This window comes from Neofelis nebulosa, chromosome X, assembly GCF_028018385.1.
Source record: "Neofelis nebulosa isolate mNeoNeb1 chromosome X, mNeoNeb1.pri, whole genome shotgun sequence".
In the NCBI taxonomy this organism is placed as follows: Eukaryota; Metazoa; Chordata; class Mammalia; order Carnivora; family Felidae; genus Neofelis; species Neofelis nebulosa.
The window spans coordinates 1,733,312-1,754,069 of record NC_080800.1 but is presented as its reverse complement, the minus strand read 5'-3'; the positions used below and the strand labels follow the sequence as shown (position 1 = coordinate 1,754,069).

Here is a 20,758-nt window from a genome sequence, read left to right as displayed (position 1 = left end):
TATATAGATGATTGATGGACAGATAGATAGATGATGGATGGATAGATAGATAGGTACAATTGCTTCTATCACAAGATTTTTTTTCTCATTTGATTGTACCCTGTTTTACAGTCTTATTATGTCTGTGAAAATGGGGTATGGGAGCCAGACAAGCAGTGATGTTCACACGAGCATTACCATGGGCAAGACAGGCACATCATCCCTGGGAAGGGATCTTCAGCCAGAGCTCCTTAATTTCTGGAGACACAACCAAGGAGCCAGCGTTGCAAGGAGGTCATACTTCAAAGACATTCCAGTCCTGGGATCCTGCACGCAGTCCCCTCCCCTCCTCCCCCGCAGGGCCCTCTCTGCCCACAGAGCCTCTCCCTGGGCAGCGTCTCACTTGTAACCGACGCCTGGGCTGTTGGGGAAGAGAACACAATACAGCTCACTCCAGTTCCCTGCAGCATCAATGCAAATACAACAGAGGAAGCCTGAGGGCCCGGAGGGCAGGGGGTACAGTCCCCATCAGAAGGGATCCTGGTAGGAATTTGGGAACACTCTGTACCCACACAGTGACACATCACCTCAGAGCCCCAAATGACTCCAGACCAAAAACACGCAAGGATCCCGTTCCGGGGAGTGCACTGGAAAAAGTAGCCAAGGGGAGAAACGGGGAGAGGCTGTAAATCCAGGTTGACAGCTTCAGTGTGCGACCTGCCCAGCAGGACTGTGACAGGGCAGCGGAAGGTCAGTACGCGCCAGGAAGCCTTCTGCAAAGTGCTGGATCACTGGAGGGTCCTCAGCAAGAGCCATCTTGGTCCCAGGCCACATTCAGGAACGTCTGCAGGCGTTTGGGGCGGTCACAAACTGGCCTCTGGTCTTATCCCTCAACGGGGAGCGAGGTGGGGTGCACCACAGGTCACGTGGAAATTCCAAGATGTGTCTCCGCTTAGTAGGGTTAAAAAAACTAAACTAAAGCAAACAGTCCACAAAACACAAGGAGTCCCGCTGCCCTCCTCCATCACCCGCATCCCCGGGGGGACGGAACCTTGTTCCTGTCCTTTGTTAAGTTCACAAAGAATGTTGGACGCCTGGAGCCGTTAAGACTGCTGTTATCTGCCAGGCGGGAGCCCCCAGTGGAAAGTCTGCAAGGCTCAGGCCCCCGGGTGGGGTGGGGGGGGGGGTGGTGAACACACACAAGGGGCTTTGAGGGGGGACGTGTTGATGGGACGGCACACGTGGGAATGCGCAGCAAGGTCTGATTCAGGAAAGCCTTTGAAAGGAAGTCTTTGGTGTGACGGCTGTGCCTCCGGCAGGAGGAAGCCGGCTCCCCGGTGAGTAGAAAAGAACAGACACAAACAAGAACAATGGCCTCAAACCCCAGAACAGCTCCCCAACGCGGGCATCCGCCTCGGCGGCTGCGAAGTTCCTGGCCCGTGATGCTGCTGGCCCGCGAAGGCACACCTATTTTCTGTTCCCCCTTTTCCTTGCGGAGGCAGACGCAAGGCTGCAGGGGAAGGGGCGCGGGCTGCGAGGAGCTGGGGAGAGGCATTTTCAAGGCAACCGGTTGGCCGCTTTGGAGGGAGACCCAGCACAGAGCCCTGAGCTGTGGACCGAGGTCAGGAGGTTGCCACCCGCTGGGGAACGAATGAGTCACCGGCCCCCGCGGGAGCCTTGTGCGCTGCCCCCCTGGTGCCTTGCGTGTTCTAATGAGTAACAGAAGGTCTCCTGTACCAACAGGCCGCTGGCCACGGCCCGGCCACTCTCTGCACAACCGAACTTGCTTCTCCTCCACCTCCTTGCTGTGGCTTTGAACGGACTGAGACGCTGTGCACATGCGTGCGGCCGGCCGGCCGAGGAGGCCTGGGCACTGGCGGCCGCCTCAGGACAGTCCCGCAGGACCAGCCGTGCCCCCTGCTGCACCGCCAGCCGATCCCTGAGGTCCAGGCGGCCCGGCCCCGACAGAGCACAGCCAGCCAGGTAACTGGGAAGCCCACAGAAGCGTGAAAGTATCACTGACTGGTCCCCCCCCACTCCATCTCTCTCTCTCTCTCTCTCTCTCTCTCTCTCAGACACACACACACACACACACACACACACACACACCGCTGGGGTGATTGCAAAAAGGAACCAGATTGAAAGGAACCAGAAAAATCATGCAGAGGTGGGGAAGCATGGAGACGGGATTGTGAACGGGTCTCAGAGCCTGTGGACTCGACGTGGCTGGGATCCCGGAGACCGGAAAGTGAGCTGGTTTTGGGAGCAGGTCCAGGCAGAGCCGGGAAGGCAGACTTGCTGTCTGGGGTCTGGAGGACAGCCGGGAAGCTGCGTGCAATTTCTTCCCACCCGGGGAAGACCCTGCATTGAAGGGCTTTTCTTTCTGTGTCCTTATCTTTAAAAAAAAAAAAAAAAATTGAGAGGGGCTCTTAGGTGGCTCAGTCGGTTGAGCGTCCGACTTTGGCTCAGGTCATGATCTCACCATCTCTGAGTTCGAGCCCCATGTTGGGCTCTGTGATGACACCTCGGAGCCTGGAGCCTGCTTCCGATCCTGTGTCTCCCTCTCGGCCCCTCCCCCACCCACACTCTGTGTCTTTCTCTCTTTCAAAAACAAATAAACATTAAAAACAAACGAATAAATGAAAAGACCGGGCATCTACGGTTCGTGGGGCGAACAAAGGTGACCGGATCTGTAAACGTTGTTTCAGTGGAAGTCCGGGACACCCAGTCACGTTCCAAAGGCAGAGTGGGGGTAGCAGCAACGTGGGCAGAAAAGCCCCAAATATTTATCGTCCTGCCCATGGCAGACGCACGGTCCACATTCTTAACACAGCGTTCAGCTTCCTTAAAGCCTTTCTGACAGAGAAGACCATTCTTACGAGTTTTCGGTAGCTGTTTTAAGGTTTTATTGACACGATCCGAGCGAATCAAAGTTTCCCGTTCGATAGGTAGGTACTATCTTACGTGTTGAACATCGTTATTACATACGTCCTTGTTTCTTACAGGAAATACGAGCGGAAAGAGAACATGTTACGTCTGGGGCACGCTTGGTAAGGTAGAAACACGTGCAATCGCCACTCTTCTGTTTGCGTCTCTACCTTTCTTTACGCCCCCTCGCTCAGGACGCACTGATGGAGCGCTCTGGCACACCTAGTAATTGGGGTTTATATCGCTGTCCCACACTCTGCAATCTGGGAGCCACTCGAAGGAATTCTATTCCACTTTTCCCAAACCGCGTCGTCTGGTTTTCCGGGATGCCCACACCGCAAATCTTCTTTGGAGACTCAGATCCCATGTTGATTTCATGGCCCCGGGGATTGGCACACGCTTGTCCCTCCGTATATGCACCTGCCCACAGAGACTTCCAGAAACAGGAGGGCCCCCACAGAGGCCCCGGTTATGGTAGCGATAGTGGTAGGAAAGGCACCACCCCCCCTGCCCCGTGCCAGTCTTTGGTATTTTCACATTCATGCTAGAATATACTGCGACTTTTCATAGACTCAGAATCACCAGATGGCATTGGTGAGCTTTTGCCCTGACTTGGGCCCTGACTCAGTGGCCCAGTTCCCACCAACGGGCCGCAGAGACCCAAGTTCAACACAGTTTACTTGTTTAAAGAAAAACGAGGAAGAGGCAAAGGCAGAGAGTTGTAGCTGTTCTGGGGACCTGATCCAAGCCACAAAAAAGGACTTTCCTCAGTCATGGTATGAGTCCTAATAACAGACCCCAGGGCTTCCAAAGACAAAATGTTTACACTTCAGATAAAATCATCAAGGGCCACCTGGGTGGCTCAGTCAGTTGAGCGTCCGACTCTTGATCTCAGCTCAGGTCTTGATCTCACCGTTCGTGAGTTCAAGCCCCACCTCAGGCTTGTGCGGACAGTGCGGAACCTGCTTGGGATTCTGTCTCTCCCTCTCTCTCTCTTCCTCTCCATAATGCTCTCTCTATCAAAATAAATATACAAATTAAAAAAAATAAAAAATAAAAAACCATCCCTCTCTCTCTCTTCCTCTCCATAATGCTCTATCAAAATAAATATATAAATTTTAAAAAAAATAAAAAAACCATCCAGAAGGTGAATTGTTTCCAACTTTAAAACAAAACTCAAATACCTGAGAAATGTAGTCAAACCCTTCCACAGCACGATGCAATATCCAAGTCCCCTAGTGACGCCCCTACAAACGTCACTATTTAACTGGAAAGCAGCGTTAAGCTTTCGTTGGTGCCTTGTCTTGCAGGACCTGGCTAGCTGTGACAGTCGGCGCACTTCTGGGTGCGACGCCCTCCGCCAGCAGGGATCTATTTGGCTCACGTCCAAACATCCTTCTTCTGATGGCAGACGATTTCGGCATTGGCGACATTGGCTGCTATGGCAACGACACCATCAGGCAAGGATCTGAGAACGGGTCCTCTGGCGTCTCGATGAAAACCCCATTGACAAGGGGTCAAACCTTTGACGTGTGCAGTCCGGACCTTGGCCGGATTCCGCACACGTCCGTGCCACGCCCCCTCGCCCCTCGTTCTGCCGTCACCAGCGCTAACCCCAGCTCAGATGCCTCCTACGTGTGACTCCTCATTTCACTTTGAAACGTGGTTTCTATCAGCACAGTCCATGAGGGACAGTGTCCAAAGATTCACTGGTGTTGCGTCTAAGTCAAACACCAGGGCTTCCTCACCCTCCACTTCCGTCCATCAAGTCAAGCCTACCCAACCATGCATGACTTTTCCCGTGCTCCCCGCTGGAAAGCCCTGCTTCAGTCACACAAATCCATGCCCCCGTCACCCCAACATACCTCACCACACTCACCTGTCATCGCTAGCCCGTCTCACGTAGAATGACCTCACTCCATCACCTGGGTCACATTCTAACTGCCCTTGGGCACTGAACTCAGCCAACACCAGGAAGTGTCATCTGAATCCCACCCTCGAGTCCCAACGACAGCGTGCGGCTGCCATGAGGTCGAATTTTCAGGTCCTCTCATGGTTCACGTGACGTCCGAAGTTCTCGCCACTGCCTTTTGGCCACTCCCAAGAACACCTTGCTGTGCTAAATGATGATGGGCTGATTTTTCTATGAAATATGTGGCAGTTCTTGGAGACAAAAAACCCGTGTGTGTCTTTGTTCAGCAACAAAACTGTTCGTGTTTCTTCTGCAGGACTCCAAATATTGACCGCCTCGCACGAGATGGTGTGATGCTCACCCAGCACCTCGCGGCCGCGTCAGTGTGTACCCCAAGCAGGGCTGCTTTCTTAACGGGCAGATACCCTCTCCGATCAGGTCTGTTCTCCCTCATGTCTCACCATGGCTCTGGAGAAGAGCGTGTTCCCTGTAACTCCTCTCACGCAGGTATTAAAGCATGGGTCCACTGGTATCGTGGGGAGAGAATAATCTGATATCGCCGTAGTTTTACCATCAGATATAGAGCCCCACCGATAATGACGTGACTCAGAGGGGGCGTTTCGGTAGGGAACAGACAACAAGTTGGAAGTCTGTGTGATGTTCTTGGACCCTAAGGACAAAGAAGGTCCATATCAAGGGTTTTCCCCTTTGGTTAAAGCGAGTTGATTGTACACGTCAACCGTATCTTGAAAGGCCTTCTCAGCACCATCTGAAGTAACGGGCTGGTGTGTGAATAACGACACTGGCCTGGCCATGTGACATATCAAATGAACTGTCACAGACCCTCCTGTATATGGGTCTCTGGCACCCTCTCATGTCCCAGGGAAGAAGGAATCCTGGCCAACTTAAGCTGAAACACCCCACCTGTCTTTGTTATGGCCGAGAACTACGTATGTTCCCCTAGTCTCCTGCGGAGTCAGATGCATTCTCAAAGGTTTGGAAAATCTCAGACAGAATTCTCCAGGTCCCCAAAAGGTGATCAGTGGGAACTGTGTTCACTCTTTGAACCGGGTGGATCTTCCCTAGTAAGACTGAGCTGCATTGGTGAAAATGGTCTAGGGGGCATAGAGCACCTTCCAAGTCAGTGGTTTTCAACTGTATACTTCAGAACTTCAGAAAAATGTTTAACCTACCTTTTGGAACACTCGCGTCCATGCCTTGGGTATGTCAGGGCTGGTAGGAATTATAGCCGTGGCTCCCTACCTTGCTGGCACATTTGAATCATCTAGGGCGTCCTGCAACCCACCCCAAATTCCACCCCCAACCAACTGAAATCAAACTCTCTGGATCGACGACCAGGTTTCAGAATAGTTTGAAGCTTCTCAGATGATTCCAAAGTGCAGACAAGTTTGAGAACCCCTGGTTATATCAAGAGTTTGGTGAAATTATAAAACCAATTTTAATTCCCCTTCCTGTGTCCTTTCATCCTCTTTGTGTGTATAACCTTCACACAGCAGCACAGTTAAGTGTTTTCGCTAATTGTTCAATTAATTTTTCACTGCCTGTTTTACATGAAAAATTAACCATAATGGCAAATGTCGATGTGTGATGGTAACATTTCTTTGAAAATGATTCCTCAAAGGTATGGTTTCCAGTAATGGTTATCGTGTTCTTCAGTGGACGGGAGTATCTGGAGGGCTCCCGACCAACGAGACAACGTTTGCAAAAATATTAAAGGACAGAGGCTATGCCACTGGGCTAATAGGTATGTGCAGTTTTTAAAGTATTAATCACATTACTTTTATATGAAGAGGATATTCAACCATAAAGCTTGCAAATTACGTGGTCATGACACACTGGGATCGTCCACCGGACAGAAAGCTCCCTCCGTGCATGCAGGAACGACCTTAATACCTGCAGGTTGCTTCGTGCAAAGTACATGCTCAAGAAATGTCCGCTTAATGAAACATCTAGCATGTCATACTATTTGCTGATGCACTGTCACAAAAAAATTAGAAAATTCTTTTCTAATGTCACCAAATGACCAACAATTTCCACAACGTCGTTCCCCCTAAATTCCGCTTAGAAATGTGCCTCTTAGTACATTCCCTCTCTGCTTCCATAAATACCATGCTTACTTTTCTGTATGTCAACAAACCATGTCATGTGTAACTACAATCAGGGACAGCAGTTTCTTGAGAGGGGACCAAGCTGTCACTATCGTTATCATCTTATACTGATAATTTTTATTAACAGTGCCATTTATTGATCAAAAAAAAAGCAAGACCACCTGGTACACTGAACATCAAATCTGATAGGCTCTTTGTTGTTTTGGGGACAGAAGTCTACCCACATGGAACATTCCTTGGAAAATTGATGAGGTTTTCTGGATGGGAGGCACCACTTGGGGTGGTGGGAAGATACACAGGCCTCTTTGTCAATACCCTAGTAGTGACAGTAGAGAAGCTAAACACCTGTGACAACACAAGTTCATTGGTTGAACTTGACAGTTGTGTTCTGTAGAACCTAATGTCCACCATGACCCTGACCATCATTTCAGTGCTTTAACAAAGAGAGGGACAGTCCCAAAGTCAAGAAATCTTTTCCCCACTGACTACAGCAGATTGCATTTTCTTTTTTTTTTTTTTAACGTTTATTTATTTTTGAGACAGAGAGAGACAGAGCATGAACGGGGGAGGGGCAGAGAGAGAGGGAGACACAGAATCGGAAACAGGCTCCAGGCTCCGAGCCATCAGCCCAGAGCCCGACGCGGGGCTCGAACTCCCGGACCGCGAGATCGTGACCTGAGCCGAAGTCGAATGCTTAACCGACTGAGCCAACCAGGCGCCCCCAGATTGCATTTTCTAGAGCAATCTGAGCATCCTGTGCCTTCCTTATTGACCTGCCAGAGACCTTTGCAAATTCAGGCACAGTAGATTGAATAATGCTCACCAGAGATATCATGTCCTACATGCTGAAGGCTGAAAATATTACTTTCTATGGAAAAAGGGTCTTTGCAGATGTGATTAAGTTGAGGATCTTGATATCACCTCACACCTGTCAGAACGGCTAACATTAACAACTCAGGCGACAACAGGTGTTGGCGAGGATGCGGAGAGAGAGGATCTCTTTTGCATTGTTGGTGGGAATGCAAACTGGTGCACCACTCTGGAAAAGAGTGTGGAGATTCCTCAAGAAACTAAAAATAGAACCACCCTACGACCCAGCAATTGCACCACTAGGCATTTATCCACAGGATACAGGTGTGCTGTTTCGAAGGGGCACAGGCATCCCCGTGTTTATAGCAGCACTATCGACAATAGCCAAAGTATGGAAAGAGCCCAAATGGCCATCGATGGATGAATGGAGAAAGATAATGTAGTATATTCATACAAAGAGTATTACTCAGCAATCAGAAAGAATGAAATCTTGCCATTTGCAACTACCTGGATGGAACTAAAGGGTATTATGCTAAGTGAAATTAGTCAGTCAGAGAAAGAAATATCATATGACTTCACTCCTATGAGGACTTTAAGAGACAAAATAGATGAGCATGAGGGAAGGGAAACAAAAATAATATAAAAACAAGGAGGGGGACAAAACAGAAGAGACTCTTAAATATGGAGAACAAACAGAGGGTTACTGAAGGGGGTGTGGGAGGGGGGATGGGCTAAAAATGGGGGAGGGGCACTAAGGAATCTACTCCTGAAATCACTGTTGTGCCATATGCTAACTAACTTGGATGTAAATTTAAAAAATAAATGAAATAAACATCACAGTCATGTTCACAAATGAAAAAATAAAATAAATAATAAAATAAAATAAAATAAAATAAAATAAGGATCTTGAGAAGACAAGATTGTTCTGGATGACCCACGTGGGTCTTATGTGCAAGGACAAGGGTCCTTTAGAGAGAGATGTAGAGAGGTATATGACACAGAAGGGGAGAAGGCAGTATGGCCAGAGGCAGAGATGGAAGGGATATGACCACAAGTCAAGGAACACTTGGGGCCTCCAGAAGACATAAGAGGCAAGAACGATGCTCCTGTGGAGCCTACAGGTGGAGCACAACCCTGTCACCCCTTGATTTCGGGCTTCTGGCCTCAGAACTACGACGGCACAAATTCCCGTTGTTTTAAGCAACCACGTTTATGGTAATTAGTCACAGCAGCCTAGGGAACAATACGGCCCATAACGCTGCCACATGAGGTCCGGGTCCAGGTTGTGCTTTAAATCACAGTGAGCACTACTCACACCCGTCTGCTGTCCTGCCCTTTTTCCGCTCCCAGCACAGTGCCTGGAATGTGGCGAGCACACGATACCCACTAACCGATGACCCAACTATTTTGCCTTTCAGGAAAATGGCACCTGGGTCTCAACTGTGCATCTTCCAACGATCACTGCCACCACCCTCTCAACCACGGATTCGACCATTTCTACGGAATGCCGTTTTCCATGATGGGAGACTGCATCCGCTGGGAACTGTCAGAGAAGCGTGCAGGTATGGAGCGGAAACTCAACGTCTGCTTCCATATCATGGCCTTGGCTGCCCTCACGCTCACCGCTGGGAAACTCACCCACCTGACGTCAGGCTCATGGACTCCAGTCATCTGGTCAACCATGGCTGCCATCTTACTCTTCGCGACCTCGTATTTCCTGGGAGCCCTGATTGTTCACGCAGACTGCTTTCTGATGAGAAACCACACCATCACTGAGCAACCCATGCACTTTCCAAGGACGACGTCTCTTATTCTCAAAGAGGTCTCGTCCTTCATCCAAAGGTGAGCATCCAAGGAAGGGTTGGCTTCATCCTAGGGCTCTGGTCCATGGTGAAAATGCATTTTGAAAAGTCTTTCTCTATAATGAGGATAAGACCAGTGAAATCACCGTAGCCCAGAAAGACGTTTTTGGTAAACTGTGTCATAGATGATGTTCAGTTGAGCCCCACTTGAGTCAGTCCCATTGCGTAAGCACCCACTGATCACCACCGGCCGTATTTAACTAACAAAACAAACTGAAACACCCGTAGATTTACAATAAATTCTAAATATTTTTAAAGCCCTATCATCAGAACTACATTGTCCTCTTGGTAACTTTATGCTAAATGTGAGTTTGAGTAACAAGGAACTTACTGTGTCAGAGCCCAGAGGGACTTGATGAAAAGCTATGCCAAACAGAGGTGGTTTCTATGCTCCCCAAGGGTGTTCCAGTAAAGTGGGGGCAGGGGGACCCCTGGTGAACCCCAGTTCACTTGGTGGTGATGAGGTTGTGATCATGTTCCAGAACATTCTTTTCATGGAAGTGCCTAACGTGAGTCTGAAATGATGTTGACAGTACAGTTGACCTTGAACAATGTGGGGGTTTTGAGACCCCCACACCATGTGCTGAGGAAAATCACGAATAACTTTGACTCTCCCAAAACGTAACTGTTAATAGCCTATTGTTGACTGGAAGTTTTACTGATCACATGAAGAGTCGATCAACACATTGTTTGTGTGCTATATGTATTCTATGCTGTGTTCTTACAATAAAGTGAGCTAGGGAAGCCCAGATGGCTCTGTCTGTAGAGCATGGGACTCTTGATCATGGGGTTGTGAGTTTGAGCCCCACGTTGTATATAGAGATTACTTAACAATAAAACTTAAAAAAAAAAGAAAGCCAAATATGCAATATCACTTTATCCTATACACTAAGGATTGAGGTGGGAACCTATACCGACATAATTGAATGAAATAAATAACTGAATTAAGTAAACTCCAGCCACCTGGAATTGTCTTACCTTCAGATCCAGAGGCACATACACCTATAAACTGCTAAAAACCAGGGAAAAAATACATGTCATATCTGTGCCATTTTTTAAGTTTCTTCATTTATTTTTGAGAGAGAGAGAACCAGCAAGGGAGGGGAAGAGAGAAAGCAAGAGAGAGGATCCAAAGTGGGCTCTGAGCTGTCAGCACAGAGCCCGATGTGGGACTCGAAGTCAGAAACCGTGAGATCATGACCTGAGCCAAAGTCAGACGCTCAACCAACTGAGCCACCCAGGCGCCCCTCAACAGACTTTAGAAGGGTGACGCCATCACATTAAACACTAGCAGGTAGACTTCTTTAAGGACATGAGATCTAGATCCCTATTTTGCATCTTCTAGGGCCTCGGTCTCTGCTTTACATAAAAGTAAACCCAGTCGTGTTATTTATTCTCAGAAACAAGCAAACACCTTTCCTCCTCTTTGTGTCCTTTCTACACGTGCACACCCCTCTGATCACCACCGAGAAGTTCCGCGGGAAGAGTGTCCATGGGCTGTACGGGGATAACACAGAAGAGATGGACTGGATGCTGGGTAAGTAAGTGCCTTTTCCCCATGCAGACAGGATGGTTGCTTCTCCGGAAACAGCAGCAGGAAAGGAGATTAATGCAGACTACAGACGGAAGAGGCAGTGTGAACAGTGCGATCTCATTGCACAGCAAGGCTGCGAGCGATTGTAGCCTTTTCATCTCTCTGATGGCTTTGTTTCTTCTCATCACACTGTCTTAGGTGGGTTGATGTTGGATTTTCCCCCAGGAGAACAGAGCTTAAAATCCCCATGGGGTAGGATTGTCTTGCCCTGTTCTCCCAGTGCATCCCCTGCGTTTGGAATGATGCCCGGAATGACAGAAAGGGCACATTTGTCCCATGAGTACATGGATACACACACACACACACACACACACACACACTTCCCTGCTCCTCACACGAGGATTCGGGTCCCCTCGGGCTGACGCACCGGTGGACAGAGAGGGCCAAGAGATGCAGAATGATGGGAATCAGATTTCAGGAGAAAACGTACTTTAAGAAATTCGCCGAAAACATCACCTTGGAGGAAAATGTATGACTTGAATGAACTGTTGGAGAAAATAGTGACGGTTGTGAGACCTGTAGGCAAAGATTGATGTCACATCGCGTCCCCCCGTGGGACTTTGTGATGCCATTTTCTTCAGGGCGAACTCATTCACCATTACCACTATGGTCCTTGTGTGGAAAAGATGAAAAATGACTGGAAAATCCAGAGTCGGATGGCCAACCAACTGAGCCACCCAGGCACCCTAGATATTGAGTGTTGAAAATGGAATTCACCATGTCACGGTTGGGGGAAAATCTGCTAAATGAATGCATGTGCAGGTGTATGTACTCAAACACTTACTGAGTGATAGAATCTGAAATTCTACAGTACAGAGCTAAGAACCCCCTAAGTCCATCAAGATAAGGAACCCGGGGCGCCTGGGTGGCGCAGTCGGTTAAGCGTCCGACTTCAGCCAGGTCACGATCTCGCGGTCCGTGAGTTCGAGCCCCGCGTCAGGCTCTGGGCTGATGGCTCAGAGCCTGGAGCCTGTTTCCGATTCTGTGTCTCCCTCTCTCTCTGCCCCTCCCCCGTTCATGCTCTGTCTCTCTCTGTCCCAAAAATAAAAATAAAAAACGTTGAAAAAAAAAAATTTAAAAAAAAAAAAAAAAAGATAAGGAACCCAAGATACATTTAAGGAATCTTTTCTATAGCCTTAGTGCCTCTGTGCTCCAATTTCAAACACAACCAAACCACAGTATGATCATTTAAAAAAAAATTTTTTAACATTTATTTATTTTTGAGATGGAGAGAGACAGAGCATGAATGGGGGGAGGGCCAGAGAAATAGAGGGAGACACAGAATCTGAAGCAGTCTCCAGGCTCCAAGCTATCAGCACAGAGCCCGATGAGGGGCTCAAACTCACAAACCGTGAGATCATGACCTGAGCCGAAGTTGGTCACTCAATGGACTGAGCCACCCAGGCCCCCCTAAAAAAATTTTTTTAATGTTTATTTATTTTTGAGAGAGAGAGAGAGAGAGAGAGCACAAGCAGGGGAGGGGCAGAGAGAGAGAGACACACAGAATCTGAAACAGGTTCCAGGCTCTGAGCCATCAGCACAGAGCCTGATGTGGGGCTCGAACTCACGGACCGCGAGATCATGACCTGAGCCGAAGTCAGCCGCTTAACTGACTGAGCCACCCAGGTGCCCCAGTAAGATCATTTTTTAAGTGACAATAATTGTCCTCACGTAGAGAGGTGGAGGACAAGGGATTTTTAGGACAGAAAAACTATTTTGTCAGTTACTATAATGCCACATACATAGCATTATGCACTTTATCAAAAGCTTTAGAATGTACAACAGCAAGAGTGAACCATGGTTTAAACTGGAGACTTCAGTTAATAATCGTTTATCAGGGGAGCCTGGATAGCTCAGTCAGTTAAGCATCTGACTCTTGATCTCAGTTCACACCATCATCTCACATTTGGTTGAGTCTGTGCCCCTTGTCGGGCTCTGTGCTGATAGCGTGGAGCCTGCTTGGGATTCTCTCTCTCTCCCTCTCTCTGCCCCTCCCCTGCACGTGGTCAATCAGGCACTCTTTCTCTCTCTCCCAAAATAAATAAACTTAAAAAAACAAAACAGTTTATCAGTATCCCTCACTGATATGACTCAACTTCTCTATAAAACCCAAAAGCCATTCTAAAAATAAAATCTATCCGTCAAAGGAGGGGGGTTCAATAGAGCCACAAATTTAAATATCTTTGTCCAAAACAAAGCAACTGAACACAAAGAGACGGCTGAACAATGAGTGGAAAAAAGAAAAAAAGAAACAAAAATAGCGACATGGTTCATTTAAAGCTACGTGATTGCGCTCCCTCCAACCAATTAAAATGCAGAGATCATCAGACTGTATGAAAAAGCAAGACTCAACCCAAAAGAGATACTGGTTAAATATAAAGAAACAGATGATAAGGTAAAAGGAAAAGCCAATAATGGGATCTCTTTGAGACCATAGTCAACCTCCATGACACCCCGTGCTCATGACAAAGCAAGTTGGAAGTTCTGTCTATTGTTAGGAAGAAATAAGATTTCCTGTTGAGGTAACTGTGAGAAACTTTGGGCCACACTGGTAAACTATTCTCCATTAATGGACATATATCTCCAATGCCATTGTCAGCCTGCTTCTTAGACCCTCTTGGTCTCTTTCCTTTTTTCCTTCTCTCCTGTGTGTGTGTGTGTGTGTGTGTGTGTGTGTGTGTGTGTGTTTAGGTTTTTTTTAATGTTTATTCATTTTTTGAGAGACAGACACAGAGCATGAGCGGGGGAGGGGCAGAGAGAGAGGGAGACACAGAATCCGAAGCAGGATCCAGGTTCCAAGCTGTCAGCACAGAGCCGGACGTAGGGCTCGAACCCATGAACTGTGAGAACATGACCTGAGCTGAAGTTGGATGCTTAAGCGACTGAGCCACCCAGGTGTCCCCTGTTTTTCATTTTTCGTTTTTGTTTAATGGAAGCATGGTTGACTCCATAATCTTCTTTTGCCTCCTTTTTAAATTTTTGCTTTTTTTTTTCCTATGCAATATGTTCCGTGTAGCTTGCCTGAAGCATGTTGGAAACAGAATGGGGTGCATCCGAGGGTGTATATGAACCTTGGGTCGGTGATGCTCGGGATAGCATGACTACACTGGTGTTCGCTCCCATTCATGTGCTAACACTAAAGGCTTATTCTCATGGAGAGCTCCAAAATACTCCACCACGCATGGAAGACTTTGGTTTAAGACGGCCTTCCCGTTTGACTGGCTCACATGCCATTTATTCTTTGCAGGGAAGATTCTTGATACTTTGGACACGGAAGGCTTGACCAACAGCACCCTGGTTTATTTTACGTCGGATCATGGGGGATCTTTAGAGTCTCGACTCCGAAACAACCAGTATGGCGGGTCTAATGGAATCTATAAAGGTAGGGAGAGTCCCAGATCCTTGTGTCTGGTCTTTATCTCCACCCTACAGTTCCCCACCCTTCCCTTGGAATGGGGCCATGCATGTCAAGAGAGTCACCAGAGACTCTGCTTTTCTATTCAGGGTAGAAAGTATAATTTGTCATACTGAAACTTGATTTTTTTTTTTTTCTTTTGCACAACGCTGTGGTTTTGGTAGAATCACAGAATTATGAAAACATCACCACCGCTCAATCGCAAAACACGGTCAATTCCTCAGAAAGAAACTCAGTACCCATGTGCAGTCATTCCCGGGTCCTCCCTGTGCCCAGCCCCTGGCAACCACCAACTCTTTCTCTGTTCGCCTCTTCTAACCAGTTCACGTAAATGAATCGTGCAGTACGTGGTCCTTGACAACTGGCTTCTTTCAGCAAGCACGATGCCTCTCCCAGGTCCGCCCACATCGTGGCACGTGTCAGTGCTGTGTTCCTTTTTATGGCTAAGCTTCCACTGTGTGGAGGGGCCACAGTTTGATTACCCATTGATTGAGTGAGGGACTCAGGAATTAGGCAATGCATCCAAGGAGGGTGGGTACCCGTGGTGGCCACATCATATGCAAACTAGAATGCTATCAACCACAGACATATCATTATCAGATGTACCCCAAGGATTGTAAAACACACTGCCAAAAAAATACGGCCCGATCACATTCTTTTCTGTTCGTGTTTACACACAGGTGGCAAAGGGATGGGGGGCTGGGAAGGCGGGATCCGCGTCCCGGGGATCTTCCGGTGGCCTGGGGTGCTGCCGGTCGGCCGAGTGATCCACGAGCCCACCAGCCTGATGGATGTTTTCCCCACCGTGGTCCAGCTGGGGGGCGGTGAGGTGCCCCAGGACAGGTACATAACAGCCCAAGGAAACTCAAGCAGCTCAGTTTTGCATGCAGACAAACGTGTATGTGAAATGTCGTTGTCACTTCTGCATTGTGTGACATGCCCGTGATATCAGTTTCTGGGAAAACACTCCAGGCCCCCCGTTATGAGCTATTAGGATCAGCTGTCCGCTTCATTTGATACACAGAATGTTTATTTCCCTTCTCCTGATTCATAAGTGGAGCCATGTTATTATGGTGGCCATTGAAAAAATCTAACAATTCATCGTGGGAAACTACTTTTCATGTAGTGTGGTAGAGATTTTGTACAGATTCCAATTGTTTTGTGTTAATAATTATAGAGACTTTTTGGGGAAATAGAAAATAATATTATTTCATAATCTAATTAATTATGTATATAATCATAATGATGCAAAAATATAAGAAATATATGATTCTCATACAATTATAAATTGATATATATCATGTCGATCTATCTATGATTTAGATACCTTTTCCATATTTTATGCATATTCATGTAAAAACATATATATTTAGACATCTTTCTGAACAGACAAAAAATTTAATGCCTTCATGGTATTTTCTTTCAACCATCCCCTTATAATTTTTAGCCTCGCTTTAAAAAAAATACTGTCTTATCATGTTACTGTCTGTCATGATTACCTCCTTATTAAGAATCCCCTAGAAGGTGAATTCCTGAGTCAAAGCGTATGACCATTTACAGATAAATCTCTTCGTGTATTTTGTCAAAATTTTCCTTAGGAACCACAACCAGACATATGCAAGATGTCTACTTTAAAACATAACAGAGCTAAGATAAATGTAAATTTTGTACAGGTAATTTATATAAAATTACTCATATGTGTGTATACAAATATACATATATGTGTGTATTATAATTTCCACCTTTTTATCCCTGGAGAGGTTGAATATTTCATACCTTTAGTCAACATTCTTCTGTTTTTTCTTGCATTGAATATCATATCTCTGGTTGATTTTTTTTTTTTTCTAACTGGGTGCTAATCTTTAAATTAATTTCTAATTTATCATTTGCTTTAAAAATAAAAATTTGACATGTATATTGCAAATGTGTTTCACTAGATGAAGAAAGAAATGCAGCCATATAATGCATATATTTATGTTATATATGTGTGTATATATATGGATATATGAGGATATACACATGTATTTATGTGTATATATATGTGTGTGTATATATACACACAAAACCAATGTTATATATTATATGTGTGTGTATATATGGATATATATAAGGATACACACATGTACAAAACCAATACTATATATTATATATATGCGTGTGTGTATATAAGAATATATATAAAGATATATATATATGTTTATGTGTATATAAACACGATGAAGAACATTAATGAAACTAGAGAAAAAGATCCCCTTTCCATGGGCATCTGTCAAAACCTATCCTCAGTATTGACGATTTACATCCGACCCACGAGATTCTGACAAGTAATCAAGACAATTAAGAAAAATCAAGAAGGATCGCTGCAGTTGTCCATAACGTCATTTGATTACCTTCAAGTATGGGGAAAGTTAATGGCCCGATACATCCACGCAACTTTACCGCTTTAGGAGTGGTGGGCAAGTCCCAAAGAAACGCAGACCTGTTTCCCGCCCTGAAGCAGTGGACCCCGTCACTAGGACGTCAAATGCTCAAGGCCATCCCTGCAAATCACAGGGGGTGGGTTTCAGCTGTCTCCTATAAAGTGTGCAGAAAACAGAGCCAGAGTCCCTAGAAGACCTCGGTCCTGAGTGGGATGGAGCCACACCTTGGAAACTGGAGAAGACAAGGAAGGGAAGAGGGAAGAAAGGCCAACAGGTGGGGCTAGGGGAGGGAACACAAAAGCAGGACGAGCGGCAGGCAAGGAAATGGTACTCAGTCTTGATGAATGCACCGTAGGCTGCAATGGCTTAGAACCCAGTACAGTATAAAACCAAAGAGACGGGTCCCAGAACCTTCGGCTTACGCTTGCATTCCTAACAAGGTCGGTCTGGTAATAGCTGGATCCTTGGAGATACTTTAGCCAAAGGTGATGTTGGCAGACAAAGAATGGAGGCACCTGTCCCAGTGCTTCCCTAAACTTGCTAAGGCTCGAGCATGCCTTCCGTGCATCCTTGCTGCACCCCTGAGTCCCTGTGCTCCTCGTCTGCAGGGTGATTGATGGCCGGGACATGCTGCCCTTGCTGCTGGGGACAGCACAGCACTCGGATCACGAATTCCTGCTGCATTACTGCGAGAATGTTCTGCACGCAGCCCGCTGGCACCAACGTGACGGTGAGTTCTCTGGAACACTATGGAGTCATGTCTTGGCTTGTACTCCCATGGCTCTGCTTCACATGAGCCCTTATTACCCCTTTCTTGACAGTATTTTCCCCCTCACAGCTTCCAGATGCAAGCGGTCAGTCACCTTATCACCATAGTACCATTGTTTAGGGGATTTCATTTGGCCTTCCAGAACACAGGTGTTCTAGTCTGCCTCTCATCTTTGAAACCTGTGCTCTTAACCTACATTGGTCTCCACCTGTCCCAACCACCTTATCTCAACGACATGATTTCATCCTGTAATAATCACAAGTTTATGATATAAGCAGCAACATGCATACCAAATAATTTTTGCATTTCAAAACTTCCTGGGCTATTTTGGCCCAACTGGCCTTTTAAAAGAAGTCTAAAATCATTTGCAAGGACTTTTTTTACTGTTTATTTTTTTTATAACTATTTATTTTTGAGAGAGAGTGCAAGCAGGGGAGCGGACAGAGGATCCAAAGTGGGCTCTGCATTAACAGCAGCAAACCCGGTGTGGGGCTCGAACTCACGAACCATGAGATCATGACCTGAGCTGAAGTTGGATGCTCAACCAGCTGAGCCACTCAGGATCCACTGCAAGATTTTTTTTTTTAATCCGATGGGACTATGATTTGGCTCTGCATCACATGTATAAACTGACTCTGAGAGAAGGTTGGTTATCTTTACAATATCAGATTTTCCTGACTGAGTCACATTATGCCCCTCTACTTAGTCTTTTTGTTTAAAAAATATTGATTTCATCAAGCACATTGTTCCCATCCCTACTAATTTCATTGTATTTTAATTGCCTCCATATTTCTATGCATCTGATCTCCATCATCACTTAAGTGGCATTGCTAAAGGTTTTCCATTGTTAGAAATTTTTTGTTTAATTCAGCTCTTGCATTTACTGTAGAACTGTTAGTTTTGAATTTTACACACAATTGATTTCTGCTGCCACCTTTGTCTTCTGGTAACAGGGTTTCATTCATTCGAGTTACTTTTCTTCATTTCTGTTTCCCTTCTATTACTCTTCTGTGCCTTGACATTTTCTCCTCTCCTTTGGATTTGCCCTATGGATTGATTGGATTTGTGACTTTATGATTGCATAGGTTTTGTGTTTCTTTTCTTCCTCCACTGTTTGGGAAGGGCTGTATCCTTCTTGTGATTTAACTGTTATCTTTCCATTCCTCAAAACCATCCTCTAGAAGACTCCAGCCATTGGAATCAAGGGTGAAGGAATACCTCTTGGGGTCTCCCTTATTTGAGGAAGTTACCATAGATTTTTTTTTTTTTTTTTTTTTAGTGTTTAGTGTTTTAGTGTTTAGCATTTTTTGGAGAGAGAGACAGAGTGTGAGCAGAGGAGGGACAGAGAGACAAGAAGAAACATAATCTGAAACAGGCTCTAGGCTCCAAGCTGTCAGTCCAGAGCCCGACACGGGGCTCCAACTCGTGAACTGTGAGTTTGTGACCTGAGCCAAAGTTGGACGCCTAACTGACTGAGCCACCCAGGTGCCCCCTATAACATACACAGTTTTAAAATATTTATTTATTTTTGAGAGAGAGAGAGAGAGAGTGAGCAGGAGTAGGGCAGAGAGAGAGGGGGGCAGGATCTGAAGAGGGCTCTGCAGTGACAGCAGCAAACCCAATGACGGGTTCAAATCCATGACCGTGAGATCATGAGCGCTGAAGTCAGACACTTAACTGATTAAACCACCCAGGTGCCCCTAGACTGTTTTCTTTAAACGTCCCTCCCTTTTCATCCATTATTTTCCATATTATTGTAATCTACGTCCAGGCTCAAGTTTGTTCTTTTACATTGTGGCTGCCCGTTAATGACCTCTCATCTCACAGTAACTGGGCGAATATCTCAATGTTTTTTCAAGGTCAGTAGACAGTGGGTGATTCTGGGAAGCCAGTGAGGGAGGGTGCTGTTGAAGAGGCTTGAACGTTGGGAATACGCCCCCTGTCTACTGCCCCTGCCCTGGGTTACACATGGCTTCTCCAGACTCACTGTCGGGATACATGCGTGGGGGCCTCCCTCCAAGAGCAGCAGGAAGCCGGGAGGACAGGCTGTGCAGCTGGCACCACCCAACTCTGGGCAGGAGGCCAGTGCAGCGACCTCCCCGGTCCCTCCTTCTATTCTTTCAAAATCCCTTCCTGAGGCAGAACTAGGATGGGTGCCCTCCCAGGGAGGAAGTTTGGTTGCTATAGCTTGCCCCCTCCTTTCTTCCTCCCTCCCTCCCTCCCTCCTTTCCTTTCCCTAGCTGCCCAGCGCCCTGGAGCAAGCTTCATGAGAGCAGCTAGTGCCCTTGTAAGCCTCTGAGCATCCTGCCTGGAACTACCTACCACACAAGGAACTCACTCCTTTGTAGCTTTATTGAGTTGCCCAATCTGCCCCTCCATTCATTGCATCAGACACTTGGGCTTCTCCCAACACCCGTCCTCCGTCTCCACCTCAACTCATCCTCCTTCTCCAGGTCAACCTTCTGAGATTCGTGTCCTTCCTTCAGGAGGAAGACTGTGGAAAGTCCACTACACGACCCCAGTGTTCCACCCACATGGGGCTGGCGCCTGCTACGGGAGAGGGGTCTGCCCGTGCTTCGGGGACCAAGTGGCCCATCACGACCCACCTCTGCTCTTCGACCTGTCCAGAGACCCCTCCGAGGCGCATGCCCTCACGCCGGACACGGAACCCGCCTTTTACCGGGTGATGGACACGATCTCACGCGCCGTGGAGGAGCATCGCCTGACACTCAGGCCAGTCCCAATGCAGCTGGACGTGCTGGGAAACATCTGGAAACCCTGGCTGCAGCCGTGCTGTGGCCCGTTTCCCCTCTGCTGGTGTGATCGGGAAAACGGCCAAGCATAAGCGCCTCCAGGGAGAACCAGGTCCCCCTTCCAGATCCCTGCAGGTCTTTGCTGGTGGAATTAAACCTCCCCTAGCGGGTTAAGTTATCCATTTGT

The 20,758-nt window shown here is 47.0% G+C and overlaps 1 protein-coding gene and 1 long non-coding RNA gene across 2 annotated transcripts; one reads left to right on the top strand and one right to left on the bottom strand.

The window, feature by feature from the left end:
- Positions 1-1,345: 1,345 nt before the first annotated feature.
- On the top strand, positions 1,346-20,749 carry ARSL (arylsulfatase L). The gene is made up of 12 exons (XM_058714849.1): positions 1,346-1,600; positions 1,723-1,962; positions 2,985-3,029; positions 4,218-4,367; positions 5,136-5,257; positions 6,462-6,584; positions 9,177-9,600; positions 11,021-11,157; positions 14,462-14,596; positions 15,310-15,472; positions 17,658-17,779; positions 20,305-20,749. The coding sequence occupies exons 1-12, from the start codon at positions 1,350-1,352 to the stop codon at positions 20,661-20,663; spliced, it is 2,271 nt and encodes a 756-aa protein (XP_058570832.1). The 5' UTR covers positions 1,346-1,349; the 3' UTR covers positions 20,664-20,749.
- On the bottom strand, positions 10,669-12,553 carry LOC131503239 (uncharacterized). Its single transcript, XR_009257355.1, has 2 exons — positions 12,327-12,553; positions 10,669-12,075 (listed from the first exon to the last, which is right to left on the bottom strand). It is a non-coding gene; the product is annotated as an uncharacterized LOC131503239 (long non-coding RNA).
- Positions 20,750-20,758: the final 9 nt, after the last annotated feature.